We start from the raw sequence: 25,835 nt of genomic DNA on the forward strand, positions 1-25,835 counted from the left end.
GAGGAGTAAAATATGCAGCTAATAATGGAAAGACATAAGTATAGTGAGTGTCTCCAACCTGCACTTACATTAGTACAGTTTTCTCACTGACCATGCAAAGATCTGAAGTTCACACACACTTTGTCCCAATTTGCGTTTATTTCCTTTGCATATAAAAGATCACCCAACTGCTGACATCCACGTTTTGTTTGAAGATCCAGGCTGATAGATAGCTGAAGATATACACGCACAGGCCACTTCATTAGGTACACCTGAAAAATCTGTTAATTCAATGATACTTCAGCGTCAAGGTCATATTTGGTGGTGGGGCTGTGCTGAGCTGCATTATACTCAGAGGTTTTCTAATACTCCGGCCCGCTCATGTATGTAAATAGGGAGGACGAAACATTAGAGACACCACAACACCACCTTTGACTGTGGCCTCGGTAATAAACATCACTGTATATACACACTTCTGCCTCTCAACAAAACAAAAGTCAACAAACTAAACTGCATAAAAGCAGAATCCATGGCAGTCTGTTGTGGTGTGTTGATTGTACAGGTGTACCTAATGAAGTGGCCGGTGAGTGTATGTTTGCAGCTTTACCTCGTGTTTCACATGTATACTTAAAGATACATTTAAAAACATTTTAGACCATGTACTCATCTTTAACAGGCTTACAAAAGGTACTGCTCACATCAGAAGCTTTGTATGCAAAGGTCAGGCAGGTTGGCAATAAATGTATCAAAAACCTCATGTAAAATATATTTTCTACTTAATCACACTCCTGAAAACTAATACAAACCCCAAATACATTTTTTTTATTGCAGTGTTTTCCCTTTTTTCCCCACTCGACTCAAACTGGCAAGGATTGTCTACCCTTCGTCATTTAGTCTTTGCTGCATTGGAGGAGAAAAAGAGGCTGCTGTGTCTTAAACTGCCAAGTATCTCTTAGCGGAGGCTCTCGGATGATTGTTAAATTTTTCATTTCCATTAATATTCAGATCTCTTATTTAGAGAACTTTAAAGCACAGACAGCTGAGTCTTCATCTATTTTGCCTCCAGCTTTGCACACCTGGATCTGGGCTGTTTCTCATTTGTGCAAGCTGTCAAGAGATAAAGAAGCACAACTCTTAGATTTTTTGGTTGCCCACAAATTCCTTTACTACAGCTTCAACCATTACTTGAAACAAAGTTGATCACCGCTCCATCACACATTAGCAAAAAATGAAATGACTGTAAACAGACGTGTTCAGAGGATTCTCTCGGTAAGGAACATTAAAGGATTCATTTACTGCAAAGTGTAGAAAATGTTTGAGTGAGAACGCTCAAAAACCTTCAATCCGTCATTCATAAGTTATGAATTCAGCTCTTTTGATTCTCAGGTTTTTACTTAAGAACTGCAATTTTTTCTAGTTGAAAAAGAGTTCATTGAAAGTTCCAGGACTGCAAAAGTGCAAAGCTACCAGTTGAAAAATAAACACTGTTTTCCTTGTTCTTCTAAAGTTTGCTGATGATAGTTTTTAACAGAAGATTATATGCTGACCAAAAGTGAGGAAGTTGGCTGGAGTGGTCGTTTCACAGGAGGTGGCAGAGTCTGATGTGTCAAAATGGAAAAGGTTTAATTATCAGGTTTCACAACAGCGAAGGAGCTGTAATCTCCAGAGATTAACCTGGTCCAAGATGTTCTTGGTCCCTGGAATGTGTGCTTGAAATGCCTGTCAAATGTGCAAGGCTTCAGAAATACAGAAAATTAATCCTCCAGGGAGTCTGCTACCACTTTTAATTTTCAGTGTCAGTGGTTATAAAGTCAACACACCCAGCAGTGCAGAAGAGTACGATTCTTTTCTTTTTTCATTCATTATTCCTGAGATGTATCCAAAAATAAATACAAATATAGACTTTGTGTCATATCACCCCCACAGTGAAACATGCTACAACCAATGCTAGACAAAACAAACCGTTAAATAAGTAAAAAAAAAAAAAAAAGTCTTTTACATTGAAAGACAATAGACCTGGATCAACTGTGGCCCTTAATAAGGGTTAGATTAGGGCTAGCAGACAGCTCTGGGCCGAGCTCTGCTCTGGGTCACAGAGTCAGAAGCAGACCCTGCATGCAATCTGAAGGAGGAAACAGGAAGTGTGTCTCTGCTGCTCTGACTGGTCACGGGGTCAGAGGGTACAGATAGACTCACAGTGGTCAGCATTTTGTAAACATATTCACCTCGTAACACAGAGCCCTTATCAAAACACACCAAAGAACAGGAAACCTTTCCCTCTCAAAAACAAGAGGTGTCGCACGCAACGCACAGCAGCCCCTGGGAGTTTCCAGCGGACACAAAGAAAAGCCCTCACCATGTGCTGACGTGTCGCTAAATTGCGCAGCTTACACTTTGTAACAAACAATGATTTGGTCATGTGTTAGCTTTTCAGCTATTGCCACATACACAGTGCTTTTAGCCAAAAGCAGACCTTTCCCTCCTTTTGTCCATTTGTGACAGATAGCACCAGTATTATTGGGTAGTGGGTTACGGTGAGTGCAGGGGAATGACAAATTTACATCCAAAGGGTGAGTGGTAGCTGATTCCAACTTCCTGGAAAACCAGTTTCGGGATGCCGATGTCACAGAGGTACACCCTGCTCTCCGTCTCGGTTAAAGGAAGAGGAAGGCCCAAAGAGAGGGTCCACTTCGCCTCGATGTCCTGACGCTGCTCGTTGACCGCAGGATCAATACTTAGGACCGGAGCCCGATTGCTGTTAGCCCAGTCAGCGGCTGACTGGTACCAGGACTGCTCCCTCAGAAGCCGGTTCTCGTGGCAGTCCAAGCAGTTGATGACCAGATCAACGGGGCTTGTGGGCAAGTCTGGGACAGTGAAAAGGGACACAAAAATATAGCATCAGTTTCAAAGTTGCCGAACATTTTTTGGTGAACATGATTTTGTAAAAGGTAAAACCAGGAGACCCTAAAAAATGTATGGGAATTGTAAAATGTCACAAGAATCAAACAATAGTACACAAGTCATTCCTTAAATCCTGCTGCTCCACTAGAGGGCGACATTTACCTGAGCTGGGCTGCTCTAACATGACAACATGACATCACAACACACACACTACTAGACACTTCAGTCCACACTGATGGCATGGTCCTTTCCATTAGCAAAAGTGAAGCCTGAGACAGTGATGTAAACATGCACTCCCTGTTGGTGTGTTCTACCTTTAAGGCTGGCCACCTGCTTGCCGCTGGTCCGGCTGTACAGGGTGACCTCGCTGGTGACAGACTCCTGCATCTTGAGAAAGTTGGGCAGGAACAGGATGACCTCCACCTCGTGGTTGGCCAGGTGTCGACCACAGCTGATGCCCTGTGCGCCCTGGATGTGCGGCCCACACAGCAGGACCACAGTGGGCTTCTGGTGCACATTTTTTGGGGTGAGTCTGGGGACATACAAGGGATGACTTATTCACTGAATAAACAGAGACAACCATATGTAACTAATCAAACTGCATCATATCCACACGTGTCATAGGATGGCAATGATGAGATCTCACCATAACCCAGCAGTAAATAAGACATGATTAATCAAAGACAACACTCTATTCTGCCAGTTTAATGTCGACTCATAATGTAATTTAATTCATTTGCAACATGCATTACACAATAATAAGTCCCCCTTCTTACAGGTTGGATAAGAACACTAAATGCATACAGATGTGCCCGAACTTGTTGGTACCCTTATTGAAATAATGCTTCAGTCCTCCTGAAGAGTGATGAAATTAAATGTACTTTTGGCATGTATACTTGCATGCTTTAGGTATGAGCCTTAAAAATAATGATTAACTGTTTATTCAACAACAACATTCTTAAAAAAAAACACCTTAGAAAAGCTAATAAAAAAGTGGATTATCGTGACAATTCAAACTGATTAAATTCTTTCATTAGTATAACGTCTTTCTGCAGTCTTGTCATCTGGCAACCAGCCTGTTTAAATCAAACAAGGGGAGTTTTGGAGAGAGCTGTCTGAGGATATCAAGAAAGGAAAAGAGAGAGAAGCATGGTAAAGGCAAATGCACCAAGCAGCACCGTGATGTTTCTGTGAAAACAGTTGTACCATTATAATCTCCTTTGGCGCTGCTGCAAGAAATCGACCCCACGTTGAACTAAAGAACAGCGTAAGTATAGTAAAAAAAAGTCCTTCCTTGGGAGTGTGATACCGAGGACTTGTTTCACTTTTGTTGTGATGTATGTTTCCCTCCACAGCCTATGACATCATCACTTATTTTTACATAGTAACGTTATTTTTCTCTATTATCAAAAACGTGGTTTAGGTTTATTACAGAAAAAGAGGTTAAAAAAACAGGTCTGTTTATCCACTAACAGGTGGGGAAGGACATTCATTGTAATAAGATAAGATACAGTAAAACTGTATTAATCCCAAAGGAAATTATGGTGCCAGATAGCTCCAAAAAAACTGTACAAAATTAGAGCAATACAAAAAACAACTCAAATACAAGTGAAAATATAAAGGTACGGGTTAATGCAGAAGAGACAGTCCCTAGTAGAAAAACAATATAAAATAATTATATAAAGTAGTAATACAACCTAATGATATAACCTGATATTGAAAGTGTTATTGCACATGATATCAGAAGTTGTATTATAGCTGTTAAGTTCCACAAGGTGATAAAAAGTCCCTGCATGCACCATTTTTCCTCCTGCTGATCGGGGACGAGTTAAACAGTCTGATGGCCACAGGTAAGAAAGTGGCACATAAATAGGTTTCCATACAATGAAGATTCATCTGAGCTCTGCAGTCAGAAAGTCTCAAACAGACAGTAATGGTCCAAACATACTGCATTTTTAAAGAACCTCCAGTGTGTTAAGGCAACCCTAGTTCAAACTAGTGAGTCGGTTGATTATCTGCTTCATAACATGCAGCAATACCTTTTATATCAGGTATAAAAGCTGCAGTAGTGATTTCGTTGTGATAACAGACAGTGGACATACTGGTAATAAAGTCGGCACTTGCCTTCTAAACTCCGTTCAAGATCTCAATCATAAGCACAGTTTAAAAATGCCCCATTACTTATTAATTACTGCACACATAAGCACCTTTGTCGTGTCTTTGATCCTGGTATTAGAATACAACATTAAACTTGATCTGAGCACACAGCAGCTCCAGTGTTAACTTGAGACATGCAAGTATTACAGCGCTAAACCGATAAAAGGATCTGAGACAATACATGTGTTTGTTATACGAGCCTGTGCGCTCATGTTCTTTGATCTTAAATAAGCCCACAGCGCTCATAAAGGTGCAGGTAAACAAAACCAAACAGAGCTGCAGTCTTCAGTCTATCAGGAGGTTCTTAACCTGCGCTGTGACCTCTCATTTTCCTCTTGAAGGGGGGTCAAGGTTAACTCCAGCTCACTCGTGTAGAAACATGGTAGTAAAGATGATTGCCATGGACACCAGAAAACATGACATGAAAACAAGAAGCTGCACCGACCAGCTCTAATGATTGTATAACCACTCAGGCTGGGATGTTTGGCACCTTGTTGCACATTCTTCTTGTAATTAAACAGATGGCAGTGGCTCTGTCTGCACGGTACTGTAAATCAGATAAAATGACATGTATGCCAGGAACACATTTACTTTCATTCTCTTACACACTTTCCAAGGGCTGCTGCCTAAAAGTCGTCGATTTGAATCATCAGTAGTGAAGACCCTGACTAGATCGCAATTTGTCAGTTGAATCCCTGCAACACCGTACACAGAGCACTTCAGGAGCAACAGCATGGCAGGCTGCAAACATGCAACTTTATCTGGAGCCAAATCTGCAGAGATCTCCTGCTCTCTGATTTTAGAAGATTAAATTCCTAGTCGGGTACAGCTCTAAACCTTCCAGACATGAACTGCTGCCCATTAATAACACAGAATCCCAGAGTATTGTTTACCTGTTTGGTCCGCCCAGCAGAGTGAGAGCCATCTGACAGGAACAAACACCTATGGTCTCCAGCCTGCGCTCCAGAGTCAGGCCCCGGCGCTCTGCAGCTGCTAGAAGGCGCTTATGAAGCTCATAGGGAACGCTGGGAACCACCAAGCCCGAGTCTGCAGAGAGAAACCATGATGTCAGATAGATAGCAGGTAATGCTATTGTAGTTATTTCTGATGAAACAGCACATGGAGCATGACAGAGGGGTTTAATGGAAAATAAAAACATCATCCTCTTCAAGCCAGATGAAGTGACCTTAGGCAACGTACAATGCACAAAAATGTCTCGGGATGTCTTCCCAAGCACAAACTCATGAGTATTCCTCCATCCAAACTTACCTTTAAAACTCCCTCACTCGATCTTTAACACAGAAAAAGGCAGAAAACATACAACAAACTTAGGAAATGTCATTAAAGGATATTTTTGCCCCACTTTTTCTCCTGAAAAAACAAAAACTGAGGAATATTCACATGCTCTCTTGCACTCGTGTATTCCTGTATCATATTTCTAGATTTGACCTGAACTATAAATCATCTCCTGAAGTATCACACTTCATATTTTCATATCTTTATCAGTGCACCTTGAAAAGCAACACCTGGAGCAGGAGTAAAACCTAGAAACCTGACCTCTAAGATAACGACAAACATTCGCCTCCAGGTTCTCAGGGGGCGGTGGGTACATGTAAGCAAGACAGATCCTCATGCGAGGAGCCCACTCCCCAGGGAAAAGCCCTTCCTCCTCCTCATGACCCGATCTTGTTCCCATCACGGAAGATTCTCCATTTCCTCTCCTGTTTGTCACTGCTGTCTGCGGCAACAAAGGGAAGATTGGCAGCCTTTACAAAACATGACAAACGGGAGGCAGCCGGAGTGAGACGCCTATTCCCTGCGGGCCCGGAGTTCACACGCACCATCACATGCTTTCTGACCAACCCACAACCCCGCAGCTCTGGGACGGGGCTGCACCGAGCCGGACCCCCCACATCGGCTGCCGTCTCAGTCAAAACATACAGCAGGTTGGCGTGACAAAAAAGGGGACAAACATCATATACATATGAACACCTGCAACCTGTAGAGCAACGGCTCGTGTTGACAGATTGGGGAGGGTTAAACATGGGGGGGCATTGTGGTGGGATGAACACTGAATTCATTTCAGTTCCTTAAAAGAAATCATTTACTCATCCAACAATGGCTTTGAACAAAGAAAACTTTTTGTTATGTATAGTATCATTGTAAGTTAGAATATGTTACCCTACTTTTATATTTCTAGTTTCATTTAATGTAGAATTGTGTAAAACCTTTTAAGGAAAAGGTAACTGTTAATGAAAACTCTGAATTGTCTTGATTTTTCAGAAAAAAGAAAGAAAAATCTGAAATTCCCCCTTAAAGTTGTGGGCATTCATATAGTTAATTTAGCAATACTGAAGCAATGCTGTCACTATCATGTTTGTTTGTAGGACAAAGATACAATTCACAAACCCTTTCCCACCTAAATTTAGTTTGTTGACGCAGGTTTTTCAGACCCGGAAAGACCCACTTATAGATGCCGATTGTCTCTTTTCCCATTGCCAGTGAAGTATACTCCTGTCGGTCTCTTTTCTACTGCGTCACCGTCTGATGTCACAAACACGCCGGAGACAGGGTTAGTAAACCGTGAAGATGTTACAGTGGTTAGGTCTTTATTGTGTCTATTACTCATTCAGTCTGTTTATCAAACTCAGCACAGACAAATTTGGAACGATGTTCGAGCGCTGCTCGGACGGAGACTGGTTGAATTGATTTGTAGCTGAGATGACGAGGACTCGCAGAAGTTACAGATGGAGCATAGCATCACGCCGGAAAGGAGGTGGAGATTAGCGTGTCGACACGGGTTTTGTTTTCCCATCAATGCCGATCGGAGCCGAGGTGCTAATTAGCCGGGTCTACTGCAGAGTCATTTGACCCGGGTCTGAATGCAGATTGTAGCCTTTCCCATTAGGCAAAAAAGCCGGGTGTTAGTGGGTTTTTTGACCAGTGGGAAAAGAGCTTTACACTGTGTAAACTATTGTTTCTTACATACCTAGCCACGCCCTGAGGAAGACCCGATGAAGATCGAAACAGGTCTGCGTTTATTTCTTTGATATCGTTTTTTTTTTTAGGAAAGATGCCCTGATTAATGAAAGGCATTTTAAACTACATCCTTGGCTCGGTGTGATTGTGCCTGAAGAAAGCCCAGTGGCTGCCCTCCCTCGACAGTTCACTTTCTAGCCTTCAAGAGCACCTGGCAGTTTAACACCTTACTTCCGTGAGCACCCAGTACCCCTCTTTTTCCTATATATATATATATATATATATATATATATATATATATATGATCATTTGTCAGTGTTCTAATGTATGTGTGTTAATGTGAAAATGACCTTTCATGCTACTTTGCAGCTATATTGGTATTTGCATATTTCTCTAATATTGATTGATATCTTCCTGGAGAATGTATCAGACCTTTTCCAGGAGGCCTCACAAGCAGCAGACTAGAATTATGCTGAGTTATGTTTTCCTTTTGTATGGAAAATGTTCTCACCAGGTCTGATACCTGGTGACTTCATGTTGACTTAATGTCTTTAGTAACTTTTATAGTCCCACTCAGCGCCACTATAACATCAAACTTGTTTTGAAAGACTATTCTTCAGAGGAGAAATGCTTAAATCCTGTTTCTTTTATGTGACTTGTCCCGTCACGCCCCCTAACCTTGTCAGGATTGTTCCCTTGTGTGTATTTATTGAATTACTGTATTACAGAACTACAATTCAACCTTTTATCACTGTAAAAACTGGAGTGTGTGGAAACCTTTAAAGAGCCGTGCTAATCCCTGGCTGTCTATTGCCTGTGGCACATTAGGAGGGTAATGAAAGTCAAGCTGGGGGAACTGCACGGCTCAGGATCCCTTTGATAAATAAAGCCGCTGGGAGGCAGTTAAGTCCTTAATGGCCTCCAACAGATCTCTGGCCTGGTAGCTGAGAACTTGGTGGCCTCATTGGCAAGCGCAAATTCACACTGACACACTCGCGCTCGCTGACACACACCACATCCTTCAGTGAATTCTCAACGGGCTAAGGTACACCCACAACTTTTCACCCTCGCATGCAACAAGGACAGTGACACTCACACACCCTCATGTACAAGATAATTACACACAAACACAGACATTCATAGCGTGCCTGACTGAAAATCTGTTATCTTCAGGTTCGTCCGGCTCCCCTTCCACTGCTCTTTTATTGATACTGACAAAGACTGCTCAAAGTGGGCAACAGAAAGCTGAAACATACCAGTCCTCACGTGAGCGATAAGCACTGTAAAGTCAACTGCCTCTTGTCATGCAAACTGCTGCCTCAAGTGCCAAGCTCAGGGGAAGTGGGAGTAGCACTAGTATGCACTAATTGCTTTTCAACCACCCCACCAGGTGCACTTCTTAATAACTCGCTTGCTGAAGTTGCCGGTACCAAAACAACCCCTCCCCTCCTCACACGCACACGCCATCTCCTCCTCCATACACTCTCACACACATGCATTGATTCATGCACACACACAGACGCATGTGACACACACCCAATTTCGATGTGGTGCGAAAAACAAAGTCAGCAGTCAACTAGCAAAACCGGGTAGCTATGAGTATGCAGCAGCGCTAAAATAAACTGAGCTGGAAGCAATCCTTCAAGCATGACAAGGGAACTGACGGGACTGAAAGCAATACACGCTGGCTGGATGCGGGCCATGTGTGACTAAGACTTGAGCTGGGATAGGGAGGGTTAGACGAGGCTGCTGCTCCGTTCTTCTCTGCAGCGCTGCAACAGATGAACTATGTTGACCTGCAGTCTCAGGAGGCAGCAGGATGGGGTACTGGTGCATAGGGGCTCAGGAAATATGATAAATAAATGCAGAAAGCTGTTAGATGCCTTTGTAGTGGCTTTCTGCAAATGTTCTGCAACATGTAACATAATGAACTTCATGGCTTTTCTGTTTGTATAGTTCACTTCTGAAGGGCGATTTGTCTGTGCAGCCACTTTTGCGCTCAGTAACATTTTGAATAATCCACATAAGCTAGGATTGCTGTTGTCTGACACATTCCTACAAAGCTGCAAACAATAAACATTTGACAAATGTGTAGCATCAAAAAGTCTGGACTACAAAAAATTTGAAACTTGCACACAATCAATCACTGTCAAAAATGACTTTCATTTGATCAATAGTGTGCAGGATTTATATTAGGATTTATAATCCCACAAACCTGTACACATAAAAAAGATACATTAATCACTATGGATCAAAATGTCAGAGCAGCAGCTTGAAGCTTAAAATGCATCGCTTCCCTGTGTTAACCATGAGTCTACAAACTCCCAGTGTCTGCCTGCTGCCCCTGACAGCATGCAGTTTTAAGATCAGAACACGCATGGTTCACACCTATGATGTCAAATGGGTCACATGCAGGGGCGGATCCAGACTTGTTTGAGCAGGGTGGCCCAACCGCGGTGTCCACACACGTACACACATAAATCGCATTTATTTATTCTATCTCCACTAATCACATCTACTTTGACTACTAACATTAAAAATATCTGAAAGATGTTTTATTCCTGTGTGTATTTGTTTTACTTTAATCAGTAACAGAGCGGCAACATTTACATCTTCTGAGCTTAATTCTTTAAGGACTCAAAAAAGAAGATGTTTGTCCAGAGCAACAATTTAAAGTACTAACAAAGGGAAATGCGCCACATTGAAATGCAAAGAAAGATACTAGCAGCCTGTTGCAACACAGCCCACACTTAATAGCTTAGTGGCTTAATTTTGCTCACACTCTTGTAAAAGAGATTTTTAACCTCAATGAGGCTTTTTCTGGTTAAATAAATAAATTAAATAAATAAATAAACAGTTGATTTTAGTTGATTTTAACATAAGTCCCGCCTCTGACAAGGCAGTAGGACAATCATAGTTTAGATTTTTGGGGTGGCCAATCAGATTTCACAGGGGGCCCAGGCCACCCCTCTGAATCCGCGCCTGGTCGGATAAGTGAAAATATTTTGTGATGACAAAAATGTCTAAAGTTTGCATCCTGCTTTCTCCAAAGTGACGCTAAATAAATAAACAAACAAACAAAGAAGAGAACCAGTCGGCTTAGTTTGTCTTGTTTGCACTGAGGTTTCACTGCACAGCTGGAGTCAATCACCGCACAGGAAAGCAAGACAATAGCAGAACTAAACTTACACAGATTGCAAGCTTTACAATAAACAATAGTCTATAGAAACGGGCCTGTCAAACTGCCTTGCCAGTGCGTTATGGCAACCTGAGCATACAGCTCGGCACTTTGTTTTTCTTTCTCCGTTCTTGTATTGTTGATTTATCTGTTTACTGGCAGAGTTTCCAGGTCAAAAGCACTGCGGTTTGTTCCTTCTTCAGAGGTGCTGTTTATGTAAGGCTGTGCGGCGGCATGCTAATTACAGAGTGCAGAGGATGGGGATTATGATGACAGCCCTGGGAAGCAGATCTGCCTGCACGGTTAGAAAAAGAGGCTCTGTTTGGCAGCGGCCTGCTGGATGGTAGGCAGCTCCTCCTGCTGAGCGGTGCTGTGTCATCGCAATCAGACACAGTCTGGGATAAAAGTCCTAGAAAGACCATGTTGACAACTACAACTGGTCTTTCACCTGCACAGCAAAAGACAAATTTCCAGGATCAACCGTAATCCTATTTAAAGTCATTTTAGTACCATTATTCTTTAGGACATTGGAGATACTGCTGTCAGAAGTGGAAACAATTTGTCCATTATATGTTATTATAATTCTATCACGTCAGCCTTGAAAAGACCAGACAAAGCTGGAGTTGGACCCCTCTAGTTCTTGCAAGAGAGATCCTCGTATGAAACACCACCCACCCTCCACCTTCTCACTGCACCCACTCACACCTTGGACTCCAGTGCACATGTTAGCGTGCCGCTTACTTATCTTGTGTCTGTATTAACCAGTTATGCAACACTGGAGGGAACTGAACTGTGAGAAAGGACGAGGTCATCATCATCTCTGTGGGCATGTTGCAGAGGGAGGGGGTCAAAAGTCCCGTCCATGATAAACAGTAACCAGGAGGAGACGATTCCAGTCAGCCCGGCCTGGGGTAACTTCTCTCTGACCATTGGACGGGCAGGCGTCAGGTCCACTGTGACCTGTTGGAGCGTGTGTTGTTCTTCTCGGTGGGGTCGATAGAGAGAGACACAGCAGCGCAGTCCTCTGTGAGAGAACCTCAATATTCAAGTTTTAAATATTCAGAGTTATAGCTTCAAAACACTGTCCTTAGATAAACAGAGGGTACTCCTGGTCAGAGATAAAACAGTGGAATAAATCGCTCCGTCCAAAACAAACACACTGTGTTCACAACGCTGACACGCTCACTGATAACATGTCCCAAACAGGGACGTCATTTTATCTAAAGGTGCAATGTAAACATCTCATGTGAAATGAGATTATACTGAGTGTGACTAATGATCTTGGAAAGCACAGGAACAAGCAGAGGGCAGAAGGAGCAGCTGTGTGAGTGAGGTTGACCTTAAAACATACCTGAGGCCTGCTGTTTACCGAATGACTGTTTTTCTTTCCTCATATCATAAACCTCACATGACAAAGTATTGAAGACCTTATTCTGTCTTGCTGGCTGATCTGCCCTCAAGCCAAAAATAACAGGTGGTTTCTTTTATATAAACTGTTTCCAGCTTCCTTAATGTCACAAATTGGGGCTTTTTCTAAACTGGAATCTGCTGTCTCACGTGCTGAGCCTGAGATGCTCATTCATGCTTTGATTTCTTCCCAGCTTCACTACTGCGATTCCCTTTTCACCTGCCTCAATAAGTCCCCCCTTGCCTGTCTACAACCGCCGCCACCATCACACCCACCCTATTCTCTCTACACTGGCTCCCAATGAAATTCAGAATTCATTTATAAATCCTTGTTTTTGTCTACAAAGCCCTGCACAACCAAGCAACCAAATACATTTCCGACCTGCTCCTTCCGTACATCCCCAATAGATCCCTCAGGTCCTCTGACCAGGGTCTACTTGTTGTTCCTCGTGTACGACTGAGGACAAAAGGTGACCGCGCCTTTGAATCTCTCACTCCGACACGTTGGAACACTCTTCCAACTCATAAAGCAGCTAAAGACACATTTTCTTCAATTTGACTTTGATCATGTTATATTTTGTTCATTTTTTGATCGTTGTTGTACTCTGATTTTTTGTGAAGCACTGTGTGACCTCGCTCTGTGAAAGGTGCTATAACAAATAAACTTTACTTACTTGCTTACCTACTTATCCTGTGTTTTATTTATCTGTAAATTAACCTGGGGCTTGGGACTTTTAAATGTTAGAAACACTCACAATTAATGGGATGAGGCTGCGTGTGTCAACACTGTCAACAACAACAAATCCCATGACCAAAACTAACAGTACGTCAGCCAAACCTTCTGACTTCTCCTCCCCTCTCTCTAGCACTCAGACCCTGGCCAGGGAATCTAAAACAAAGGTTAAAAAATATATACTTTGAATTTTAAAATATTAACTGGTTTTCAAAAGGAGCTGGCCACTGATTTTTAGCAAATGGTACTAAAATGGGAATAAATCATATTTGTTGGAGGTTTGGAATTGACTCATTAACTACAGTATTTTTGTTCACGGTAATGTTAGACCTAGCCACCCAGTGTCTTTGTGTTTTTCATGATGTGTTTAACAGTCTCTGGATCACACAGGAAGTCTAAGCACAAAGGAAAAGATGTATCACACTTAAAAACACAATGAGAACATTTAATAGTTGGTTTGGCCTCTTCATGACATTTGTGGACAAATAGAAACATTCAAATTTAATGCATAACTAATCTGAGAGCTCAAGTGCCCATGAGACAACATGTGATTTAACAACTGGCTTGGCAAATGAACAGCCTCAATATTGACTGAACATTGAATACAAAGGGAATCTAGTGTTGCATAACAGGCCAGAAGTTCCTAAACGTGTGAATGTGTGTGAAAGCAAACAGCTCTGTTCTTACCGGTGCAGTACTCTTTGCCCCCGTGCTGGGGCACCGTAATCTGTCGGTATGCGACGGGCTTCACCTCCAGAATATTCTCATCATGCCGATAGTTCTGGTGCTTGTGTTCGCCCTGCGCGCTGAGATGCTGTGATCTGTTACCGTTGGTCCCGTCGATCTGGGAGAAGACGGCAGCTTTGTCGAACAGAGCCAGGTTCCCCTCAAAGTCAAAGTCTGTGTCCAGGTCCTCTTCAGCCCCGTCTCTGAAGCACTCGTCATCCTTTGGTCTCATCGGCCCTCCAGCACCTCCGTTCCTCACACCGTTTTTCTTTTGGGTGGCCTGTGTCCCCCCTCTGCTGTTAGAAGAGCCTGTAGGGGCTGGAGAGCAAATAGATATCATTTAGATGGAAGCAAAAAGACCAGGGAGGCTGACACTGAACCTTCTGACAGGAATTTGCATCAGCAATAATCCATATTAATGTTTTAAATAAATATGATTCTTAACTAACAGTTGCTGGAAAAAAGGGTAACAATCATTGCTGTTGAATATACATTTTAGCTGTGTCTGTGTTAACCAGTAATTTAGCCCTCGTTTAGCCAATGTTACAGAATACTTAGGTTGATATAAGGCAGTTTTCAAATTGAGGCTGTGGCTCAGGGGTAGAGTCGGTCGTCTCTCAATTAGAAGGTTGGAGGTTCGACCTCTGACTGCTACAGTCACATGACGAAGTGTCCTTGGGCAAGACACTGAACCCCAAATTGCTCCCAGCGGCATAGCCATCGAGTATGAATGGGCGTAGACCTGATTGGAGAGTGGCACTTAGGCCTTTGCCATCAGTGAATGAGTGTGTGAATGGGTGAATGTGACACGTAGTGTAAAAGTGCTTTGAGTGGTCAGACTAGACTAGAAAAGAGCTACATAAGTACAGTCCATTTACCATTACAATGTCTGTTAAAGGTGAAATATGTGTCAAAACACCACTTTAATTGTTGTTCTGACCTGCACATCATACACATACATGAGCATCCATGATCTTTGTTTTATACAGATCCCCGCAAAAATCACACCATAATCATTTTAATATGTTTTTGAATGAAAATGTGAATACTGATGTTAAGATGTTCATTCCCTATAATATCCCAAATCATATGGAAATTGCAAGTTAAGTCAAAATAATCACAATTAGATGTTTTTTCAAAATCGTTCAGCCCTAGTTTATAATAAAAAATAATATTATATTATTAAATATATATTATAAACATGTGAAATTGTTGTGATCTAGTTGTAATCAGATGTAAGTGTTTATATTATCTAACTTTGCTCATTAATGTAGCTGTCTACAAATATATCTTCTACCATGAGCGGAGGCTGCTGTGTAAACAGATAGTGAATACAGTAGAAAAGTTCTATTATATGATGATGTTTTACGAACGATAGGAGGGTGGGTGTGCGGTTAGGTAGGTAGGTAGGTACTTTATTGATCCAGAGGGATATTTAGGCATCAAATAGCTTATGACATCACAAATCTGTCAACCCACTACCCACCTCCCTTTAAGCCTGTAAGAAAAGATAAAATTAGAGACAAAATAAAATTAAAATAAAACTATTAAAATTTAAAATATAGCAGAGTTAGTGCAAAAGCAGTACGGTGCAAATGTGCATAAAGATTCCTAACCATTAATAAGTGTCATAATGCTTTAAGTCCTGGTGTTAATTCACTTTTCAATAATATTCACTGAAAAAAAATAATTATAGCAACAATTAAATAATAGTATGTTAAACCCTTTTTTAAATGTGAGCTTAGAAATACTATACCCGAGGAAGTGTTTGAGAAAACAGTGTCACTTTACAGAAGTGGTACTTATAATATATTCAATCATACATATTTGACATATGCTGTAAGAATATACAGGAAAATAATACATTCAAGGAAACAAAGGACACAGAAAGGTAATTACAGATCATGGGATGTTTAAGAGCAAAGAAACATTTGTTTTTTTCTTTTTGTAATGCATTATGAAGTATACTAAGATTTGGCTTTTGTTTGGGTTCCTTGGAATAAAGTGTATAAAGTTTGGGTTGAAGACAGAGAGTGGGACGCCTATCTTGGCTTTCATCTGAAGCCCAAACTGCATAAATTACCCAGAAACCCTCCTCCTCTCTCAACTCTGCTCACATCCTAATCACCTCTGAATGAGCTATGAGCCATGATACTATACATCACGGTGTTGTGTAAATGCTGTAATCCACACACAATAAGTTCCTGTACTCAGACTGCATGCTCGAAACTCCCTTTATCCTGTGTAACTCTGACTGGCGACTCTTCTTATCCTCTCACGGTTAGTTACTATAACTCGCTGCGAACAAAACACCGCTGACACACTAGACATACAATGGCCGACTGAGCGGTGCTCAATAAAGTTTACATACATGTTAGCACAAACAAAAAAAAACTAAATGAACAGAGAACAAAAAAAAGAAAAACTGGAAAAACCTGGCCTTCAACCCCAACCATGCTGAGCTCTCACGCTAACCAGGAGACAGAGAGGCACAGTCGCACGCTACTGTCACTGTGACAGCTAAGGTACTTTGGACTCTCTCACGCAAGACACTGGGAGGCTCAGTCATAGTACACTGGCACTGATACAAAGACACTAACTAACTAGGAGCTAATTTGAGACCTGCCTCTATATCACAATACGGCCTTACAACCGCCGCGACACCATCAGCGGAGAGGTGGTGTGTTGACTTTCAGTGAGTGTTTCCACCACTCCTCTGACTTTATATAACCACTCACATTTATGTTCCTATCTTGCCCCTGAACACAGACGAGAGCACTGCTACATGTAACCGATTTATCAATTATAAGCTGGTGTAAAAACATCATTGAGACTGCTGGTGGATGGTTTGTGTGTTCGCCTTATAGGCGTAGGAGCTAATTACAACAACTCATCACCGTCTTTATTTACAAGGAAGTGTTTTGTCATGCTATGATTGAAAACTGAATAAACTGGGCTGAGCTCCAAGTCAAACAGGTTAATGAATAACAAGTAGCGAGACAGACTGAACTGCACTGATTTCAGTTTAGACAAACTTACCAACACAAACTCGTGTGACTACACAACTCTGGAATATTATAGCATTAAAACATGGTTTATGGCATCATTTCACCTACATACATTGTTAAAAAGTGTAAATAAAAGGGATAATCATTACGTTTAGGATGTTTGTCTACACAGTCCTGCAAACGTAAATGTCTGACAATGTTATCAAAGACGGATGAATCCGCTTTTACAGGGATAGATATACAAATTAACAGGGGACTGACAGGCTAAAGGAGGCTAGATGTGTTCACATGCAAAAGACTTAATGGACCTAAGATAAGAGAGAGAACATAAGATAGAAGTTTAGTACTCCAAAAGGAAACTCTAGTTGCCAGATAGCTCCAAAAATACACTACTAAAACAAAGAAATACAAACAACTACACTAATATAAGTGAAAATATTAAGTGTGTGGGTTAATGCAAAAGAGACAGTGCCTAAGAGAAAAACATTACAGTAAGTAATGGTGGCAATTAAATTGACAGCATTATTGAGGATCAAAACGTGTATTGCACAAGATTCAAAAATATTGCATGATATAAAATGTAATTGTACATGATAATAGTTAAGAATACGGTTGTATTGCTCCTGATACTAAATGTTAAAGTACTTTTGCACATGGTTCTAATAAGTAAGCAGAAGAAACATCCAGTCATAACAGCTTTGTTAGTAAGTGAGGAAAAGAAAGAGAAACTCAAGAAGGAAGTTGGAACAGCAAAAACACTAAGCTACAGGATCAGTGCTGACAACCCTGAGCTGCAAAAACCACAAAAAAAAATCGTATTTGTTGCAGGTTTTGACTGAACCAGGGTGGAAATGAGGGGACACGAATCTACGACTAGTGTGGTTTATGGTAAAAAACTGTAATGCCAAAGGGAAGCTCTACAAAAGCTAAACAAAACATGGACGCACAGCCAAACCTTTACAAGACCTAAAGAGCTTTAAAATAAATCTAAAGCAGAGTTTACAGGAAAAACATAAAGTGTCTCTCCATACACAGAGGAAGCATGCTGGTTATGGGAAGAGTTTCATAAGGGCAGAGTCTGGAGCTGCTCCTCAGAAATGCCCTTTTAATGAGATGTGTTTGGGTCTAATGGCATTCGACTTTCAGAGGCATCGCTCAAGAAAGCAGCTCCTAAATTCCCATCCTACTCTCCCAGAAAGATCAATGGCAGATATTCAGAAACCATTTCTGGAATCCGTGATCTTGTATAAGCACGGGCCCACCCTGCCTTCCCCTCTTTGTGGCCTGGGGGCTTCTTGGGAGCATGGCATTGCGTGTGAAAGCAGCAGCCCTGCCCAGGCCACTCAGCACGTTGGCCCCGTGCAATTTGGGCATTAGCTCCCTGGCCACCAGCCTGAGAGCTGGAGATTAAAATATAAACTCAGAAGGTAAACATTGCTTCCACAATTGATATCGCTTTGGCCTTCCGAGCACACTGGGACAACATGGCTTCCTGTCGGGGAGGGGGGGCGGGTTTCCTGTGCTGAGCAGGAGCGAGGGAGGGAGAGGAGAAGGGGAGAGAGAGGGGACAGGAGGGCACGGAGGCACGAACGCCAAGCTTCTCTTTAGGAGCAGACACGGAGAGGGAGGGGGAATGTTTATTGATCTTAGTCACACACATATTGTAAAGAGGAACTTTGGTACAAGGCTTTAGCACGCTATGGGAATCTCAGGGGGGAGTCATAGCAAGACGCCGTTTGGTCCCATGCTCAGGCTACTGAATGGGAACTAGTGACACATGGGAGCAGGACCAGGTCAGCGAGCTGCATGTCTTGCTGTAACAAACAAAATATGCAGACTGCAATATGACAACATTTCTCCTCTTAACTGATCTTATTTCTCAGACGGAAAAAAAAAGCTTCTTCTTCCATGCACCGGAAAAGCACCAGGGCAGAGGTCAATTTTACAACCACGCTGAAGAATATTACAAAGCATCCATTAGCCAATTCTATTGACCTCTGACTCCTCCATTGTTCGGTGATCCTGTGTGTGAAAGTGAACGGACTTTAACTGATTCCTGCAGAGGCCTCAGAGCTGTCCAAGCAGACTTCCTGCTGAGTGGATGTTGACAAGAGGAAATGCCATTTTTAACATTTATCTAATCAGGAAGGTTGAGTAACACGCTCTTATTTTTACAACCACGGGCAGATCTTGGGATGCAAATGTGCTTTACTGTATCAGCGCGTCTCTGCACAGCTGAGACATGTGACTGTAGAACTAAAGATTTGTCATATTATCTAGTCATTTACATTTTTTAGGAAAACAAATTTAGGATACAAAGAGATTTGTTTCAATTAACTAACGACTACAGTTGATTCCTGCCATTAAAGTTAAGCTGATGTAAAATCATTGGTTATGTAATTAATGATCTGTCCTGTATCTGTGGTTCTAGGTTAACGGTTGGGGATGTTAACCTGTTTAAAAAAGTTAAAACATCCACATGTTAGAGGTTTTTAAAACTACCTTGAAGTGTGCACACACAGCAAGTTTGGCATTTCAAGAACTGCTTTGTCAACTGCAACTTTTATAAATGCAGATAAAACAAAAAACACTTTATTTTTTGCACTGCAAGATCTGTAAGTTGATCATTTTCTGAGAAAATTGTTACCGCAAATGGTCAAGAAATTTAGTTGATATGAAATTCAAGAGAACTAGGGTTCTTAAACCATTCGTCATATAAGATGTATTATCTTTAGTATGCAACTAAAAACCCCAGTAATTACCAGTATTTTCCTATAGAAACTATTATTATTATTGATTATGTTGGAGTGTTGTACATGAACGTCTCTGCTCACTGTCTGTGTGCTTAACAGCGTGGATCATGGGGCACTGAGATTCATTAAAAACTGTGGTTTCCTGACATTGTTTTTATTTACAAAGCCGAGTGAAATTCCCGCCTACTTATCCTCTTTCTTAATCTTTCATTCTGTGGGCATTGTGCAATTTGTTGTTTCAGACGTTCAAACTGAATCAGAAGAGAGAAAGAGTTGAAGTTTTCTGCACCAACTGCACGGAGCAATCATAGACTGAACAAAACTGACGCCACTTTCCCACTAAAAACCCACTAACACCCACTAACATCCAGCTTTTTTGCTGAGTGGGAAAGGTTACAATCGGCATTCAGACCCGGGTCAAATGACTCTGCAGTAGACCCGGGTAATTATTGCCTTGCCTCCAATCGGCATTGATGGGAACACAAAACCTGTGTCGACACGCTAGTCTCCGCCCACTTTCCAGTGCGATGCTATGCTCCGTCGGTAACTTCTGCGACTCCTCGTCATCTCAGCTACAAATTCAACCCGTCTCCGTCCGAGCAGCGCTCGAACATCGTTCCAAATTTGTCGGCGCCGAGTTTGATACACAGACTGAATGACTAATAGATACAATAAAGACCTAACCACCGAAACATCTTCACTGTTAATTAACCCTGTTTCGGCACGTTAGTGCTGAAAGAGACCGAAAGCAGTATACTCCACTGGCAATGGGACAAGAGACAATCTGCATCTATACTCGGTCTTCCTGGGTCTGAAAAACCTGCGTCAACACGATAAATTAAGGTGGGAAAGGGGTTTTAGTTTCAGTGAACGTTCTTAAAACTATGGTTAGATCTATAGAGTCTTGGTCTTCTGTGTGTAGATGTTTCATCTGATTATTTCAAAGTTAAGCTAACCTATGAGTTTGCTAAATAAGTCAGATGACACATAATCCACTCTCAAATGACTCTTGACCTCTGCCAAAGAGGAACAGTGGTCACAAGTTGACCTTCATCACTAATGACTATAGGATACTAGACAAGACATTGCTTATCATGGGATCACAAATTACTGCTGGGGTCAATCAACCTTTCTTCTACTCGGTCTAACCTCTTATATAAACAATTATATAAGCGTCACAATGGTAGAATGTTTTGTCTAAGGCCACTGTGTTGGATTGCAGGACATTGTAAAGTCTTCCTGTTACTTTGTCTATCATTTGTTTACCAGGTAGCAACATTAAAGCCAATAAATGTAAACAAAAACTTACATGTGATTAATTATATTCAACTACATTCTTATCCCTGGGAAATGTTATTCTCACCGAAGCCGAGCAGCAGCTGGCGCAGAACCCTTGAATGAGGACGCCTTTGGTAACACACACTGACCCGTACAGACTGAATGCAGACATGTGTGTTAGACTTATAATTAATCTAAAGATAAGAAGCCTTTTAGTCGGTGTTATATTTATTTTTTGCTCTGTCACTTTATAGTATTTCTGCTGACATTAAATGTATTTCCTATTGTCAACAAATCCAATGAATATTTTCAAGCCTGATATATCAAATTCCTCAGTGCTTAAGAGCTCCATTGTTAACCCTAAAAATAAATACATACACATCAATGAGCCACACCCTTGCACTCAGTAGCATGGTCATTAAATACTATGAACAAGGAAAAATATCGTTATTGTTTATTAACTGATACAACATTCACAATCCTCATTCTAGCACACAAAATCTGTGGCTGAAAATATTCAGAGGTGGTGGTTTTTAGCGCCAGTCTTATTAATAAAGATTAGCCTCGTGCGTGAAGCATCGCTCTGTCAGTGGTACTGGAGTGTTGGGATTTGTTAAACATGCAGCATGAAACAGCATAATCATCCAACACCTAAAAAAACCATTCGATCTTTAGAGACAATTAATTTCCTTCCTACATCGCACATGTCCGTGGTACAATCAAAAACATGACAAATGTGACTTTGCACTTTTAGTGCATCTTGAGTGACAACTTCCTGGGAATTTTTTGTTAGAGTTAGGCAACACGTGACCCGTTTTGTTGTGCGTCACATTACCTCAGGCTATGAACAATATCTATGTTCTGTTCTTAAACAGAGGAGTACTGTGTGGCCTTGCTGTGGTAAATTCCAGTCATGTAGTACATGTCTCCTAATATAGACTGTGCAACAATAGTTATGTGATTAAAGAATTAGGAAATACAGCTCCACAATGAATAAGCAAAAGCTTTAAATAAACTGGACTTTCTGAACCTGTGAAAACCTGCGCCAAAATGACTCAATATTTCTGTGAACACCTGTCAGTTGTCTCGTATTCACCTTCATGCGCAGTCATGCTGTACAGTGTTGGGTTGTGAAAGCTTATTAAGGGCCGATTGTGTTGAGCATAAAGGTCACATAAAGTACATAATCCACTTCTGTTATCTGGTGCTGATGGTATTAAACTTAACCAACAATTTGCAGGTCAGGATCCTGCATGAACTGATGCTCACACCGAGCTCCTTCTGTATGTATTTCTAACTCCTATGAACAGTAAAAGATTTAAGTATATAACAGAACAAAGCTAGATTAAATTGAGGAAAGCAGACTTCTGTAGCGTTCGCAAAGGTCATCCAATTAATGAGATACTTTTTCAAGAACTATAAGGAACTGTGGAACTCAAATTAATGCAACTTTTTCACATGATCTGGACCAAAGAAGAATCGACTGTTAGCGTGATTTAACTGCAGGTCACACATCGTCTTACCTCTGCGTAGGATGGTGATGGGAGCAGTGCTGGAGTGAGAGCTGCTGCTTGTGACATGAGGCTGAGAGACTCTGTTACTCTGACCGTGGCGTCCTGAAGCTGTGATGCTGGCCTCTGTTGTAGCTCCCTGGCCAGAGCTCGGCTTGTTGGCTGTATTCTGGATATCTAGGAACTTTAACTCCTTGATGTCCATGGCACTAGAAGACAAACAAAATACTGATCTTACTTTGAGCTTGGACTATGTTTTGTTCATGTACTGGAAAATGTAGTGATTTTAAAATTCAACAGGTCTTTTTGTATCTCATGGGATGAAAAAAGTCTCAGACATTTAAAAGAAAATTCTTTATTATGTGCATTAGAGCTGGATTCTGAATTAAAATACACACGGTTAGGGCTGGGCAATGTGACAATATATATTGTTAAAACAACATGAAAATGTCTATCATATATGTTTTTCTATATCGTCTCTATCATGATGTCACAAAACCAGCAGCTGAACTACTTTTTTGCATCATTTTTGCATCATTTTGATAATGCTTTACATTCAAATCCTTGCAATCAGTCCAGAAAAGGAAAACAGAAACTTATCACTTTTAAGTAAGTGTTTAATTCACACAGAATCGTCGAAAAAAATAGGCTTCACCGTGTGAATATTTCATATGGACTAAATTATTTGTTAAATTACCAGAAAACATGATATATCGTGATATATATCGTTATCGGGATATGAAAAATCCCCATCCAGTGATATAGGATTTTGGCCATATCGCCCAGCCCTACACATGGTAATAGACCACGCTGGTATGGATTTGAAAGACTGACTTTATCTTAATTTAAAATTTCAGAAAATTGTAAAAATAATATCTCTATTTGTTTTATCAACAAATCAAAATAAACAGTTCACTCTCACAGATGAGTGTAGAAACCAGAAACTATTCAGGTGCAGATTTTATTTTTTTTATTTTCAACTAGTAATCAAAATAGTTAAGTAAGTAAGGTTGACAACTTATCAATTATTAATAAGATAAAGTTCTTAAGACTCATTGATATAACCTGCATTTTTGACACCAAAATATTATCTTCTTGATGTTGTTAATAATTAATCTGATCCATGGCTGCCTGCAAACATCAGAGTATTATATATAAACTGTGGTAGGAGAATGAAGTAGAAATATTTAAATACAAATAGAGCATTCAACATTACTTATGGAGAATTGATTTAATCTATGCATGAGAAATGTGTGCGCATCCTTCTCCTTTCTTACCTGAAAGTGACCTCAGGGACAGGACACCTGACCCCATTGTGATAGGGCTGTCTCAGTGAGATGGTCTGGCTGGAGTGATCAACAGATGACACCTCCCCCTGATAGACTCCCAATGTCATCCCGCAGTTTATAGACACAACACTACCCAGCCAGTCTGTGGCCATTCTGTCCGCTGTGATCCTAAAACGCACAAAACAGAGAAATTATATTAAACTTATGGCAGCTGTCATAGCTGCTTTATCTAGAACGAAAGATATGAGGGGTTTTAGCAACCTCTAAGAAGATACACTCAATAGCTTTGAAACCTACATTTGAATTAAACACAAGATACTTGTGCCCTAATGATAAGGATAAGTGCTCAGTGAAGAAACCCCTCCCTTGTGCCCTCATCCCAATACTTATACTTAACTTAGCACATGAACCTTAGTGGTCACTGCAACCCTAGCAGCATTGCCAACTTCAACAGACCCAGGCTCCGCCATGTGAGCTCCAGGTATTGACAACGCTGAAACTACAGTAATGTTTTTGAGTTAAACACGAGACAGGAAAATAGAAATGGGAGGATAGAGAGAAGAGTTTGTAGAGAGAGGTGTGTTACAAAGAAGACGGGGAAGGCAGAGCCAGGGTGAGGTGCCCTGTTCGGGGCTAGCACTCACCCGCCAGATCGGGCTGTACACTCTACCCCCCACTACTCCCCCATTTTCACGAGAGAGGAGAGGGGAGAAGAGAGAGCAAGGAAGATGGGTGATTAAGGCTAGGGTACCTACCCTACCACATGGCTTTTAAAGGCCCCCACAACTCAAACTTGTAGTTAGATGGGCAGCAAGAGCCAGCACATCAACAGGGTTATCAAGTGGGCACCTTCCTTCAGAGGAACTAGATTTCCTTTGAAGGGATGGGTAATTAAACCTTTGTATTCTATAAATAATGGTTATGGTCCCCTAATAATATGCCTCCCCTTCTATGAGCATTGAACCAAACTCCACTAAAATAGCTGCAATTCACTTGTTACTAAATTTTTTTGCGAATGTATTATCCACTTTAATAAAAATACATTACACAAATAAATGGTATTCTGGTATTAACTGGCAATTAACGTTATGCAGCACGTGCTTTTAATTAGTTGGTTCACGCTTAATTGGTTCAACGTAATTAGTGAGTTACTTCCACCGGTGAAGAGACGACAAAGATGGCAATGAAATCATACATACAATTTAATTGGGATAACTAAGCTTGGTGTTATGGGAAGCTTGTTTTTAAAGACTGGAGCTTTAAATTATAAGGTATTTTTATATGTTCTACTATGTACCGAGCATTGAGGAAATATTAGCGAGCTAACGTTCATTTAAAAGGTTTTTCACGTGTTGCAAGAACCCATCTAAGGTAGAATTGTGTAATAAAATATTCGGGAACAATAACCTTAAACGTAACATCCACGTGAAAGTGGTTTTAAGAGAAATATATGAAAGTTAACAACATTTAACTAGCTATACAACTGGTTAGCTGTGGTGGCTTACTGGACAGCTAACATTAGCTTCGCTTCTGTCCGCCCTGTTTACCTTTTTATCAAAGCAGACTGCTATAAACGTGTGCAGAGTTTTTACTATTTTTTAACACGTCGACTTGAGTTTATTCCTCCGATGATGGAAATATTTACCTGGTTAAAGCAAATCTGTAGCGAGTTGTGAAGGAAAGTCAAAGCTCCAGCTGTTGTTTGTGCTGTTTTCCGGGTTGAAATGTGACGTCACTTCCTTTATCTCCCACGTGGGTTTGTTGTGATTTCTTTCTCTCTCAAATTCAAATCCGCTCATGTAAGAGCGGATTTGAGTTTCGGATATATTGTGACATGAATTCAGTTTTTTTGACACATTATTCATCTTTAAGTGTTGGTCATCTCTATATTACTGTGTTTGAAGTAGTTTTCTTTTAAATAAAACAAACAGCAGAA

The 25,835-nt window shown here is 41.0% G+C and overlaps 1 protein-coding gene across 1 annotated transcript; it reads right to left on the minus strand.

Moving 5' to 3' along the window:
* Positions 1-128: 128 nt before the first annotated feature.
* Positions 129-25,616, minus strand: LOC138587768 (enhancer of mRNA-decapping protein 3-like). Its single transcript, XM_069657995.1, has 7 exons — positions 25,545-25,616; positions 23,888-24,067; positions 22,623-22,819; positions 14,022-14,378; positions 5,931-6,084; positions 3,195-3,412; positions 129-2,843 (listed from the first exon to the last, which is right to left on the minus strand). Exons 2-7 carry the CDS (start codon positions 24,049-24,051, stop codon positions 2,509-2,511), a joined length of 1,425 nt encoding a protein of 474 aa, XP_069514096.1. The 5' UTR covers positions 24,052-24,067; positions 25,545-25,616; the 3' UTR covers positions 129-2,508.
* Positions 25,617-25,835: the final 219 nt, after the last annotated feature.

The sequence above is a fragment of the Semicossyphus pulcher genome, unplaced genomic scaffold (assembly GCF_022749685.1).
Source record: "Semicossyphus pulcher isolate SPU_LCO1_2020_fin unplaced genomic scaffold, fSemPul1.0.p SCAF_1, whole genome shotgun sequence".
Taxonomy (NCBI): domain Eukaryota; kingdom Metazoa; phylum Chordata; class Actinopteri; order Labriformes; family Labridae; genus Semicossyphus; species Semicossyphus pulcher.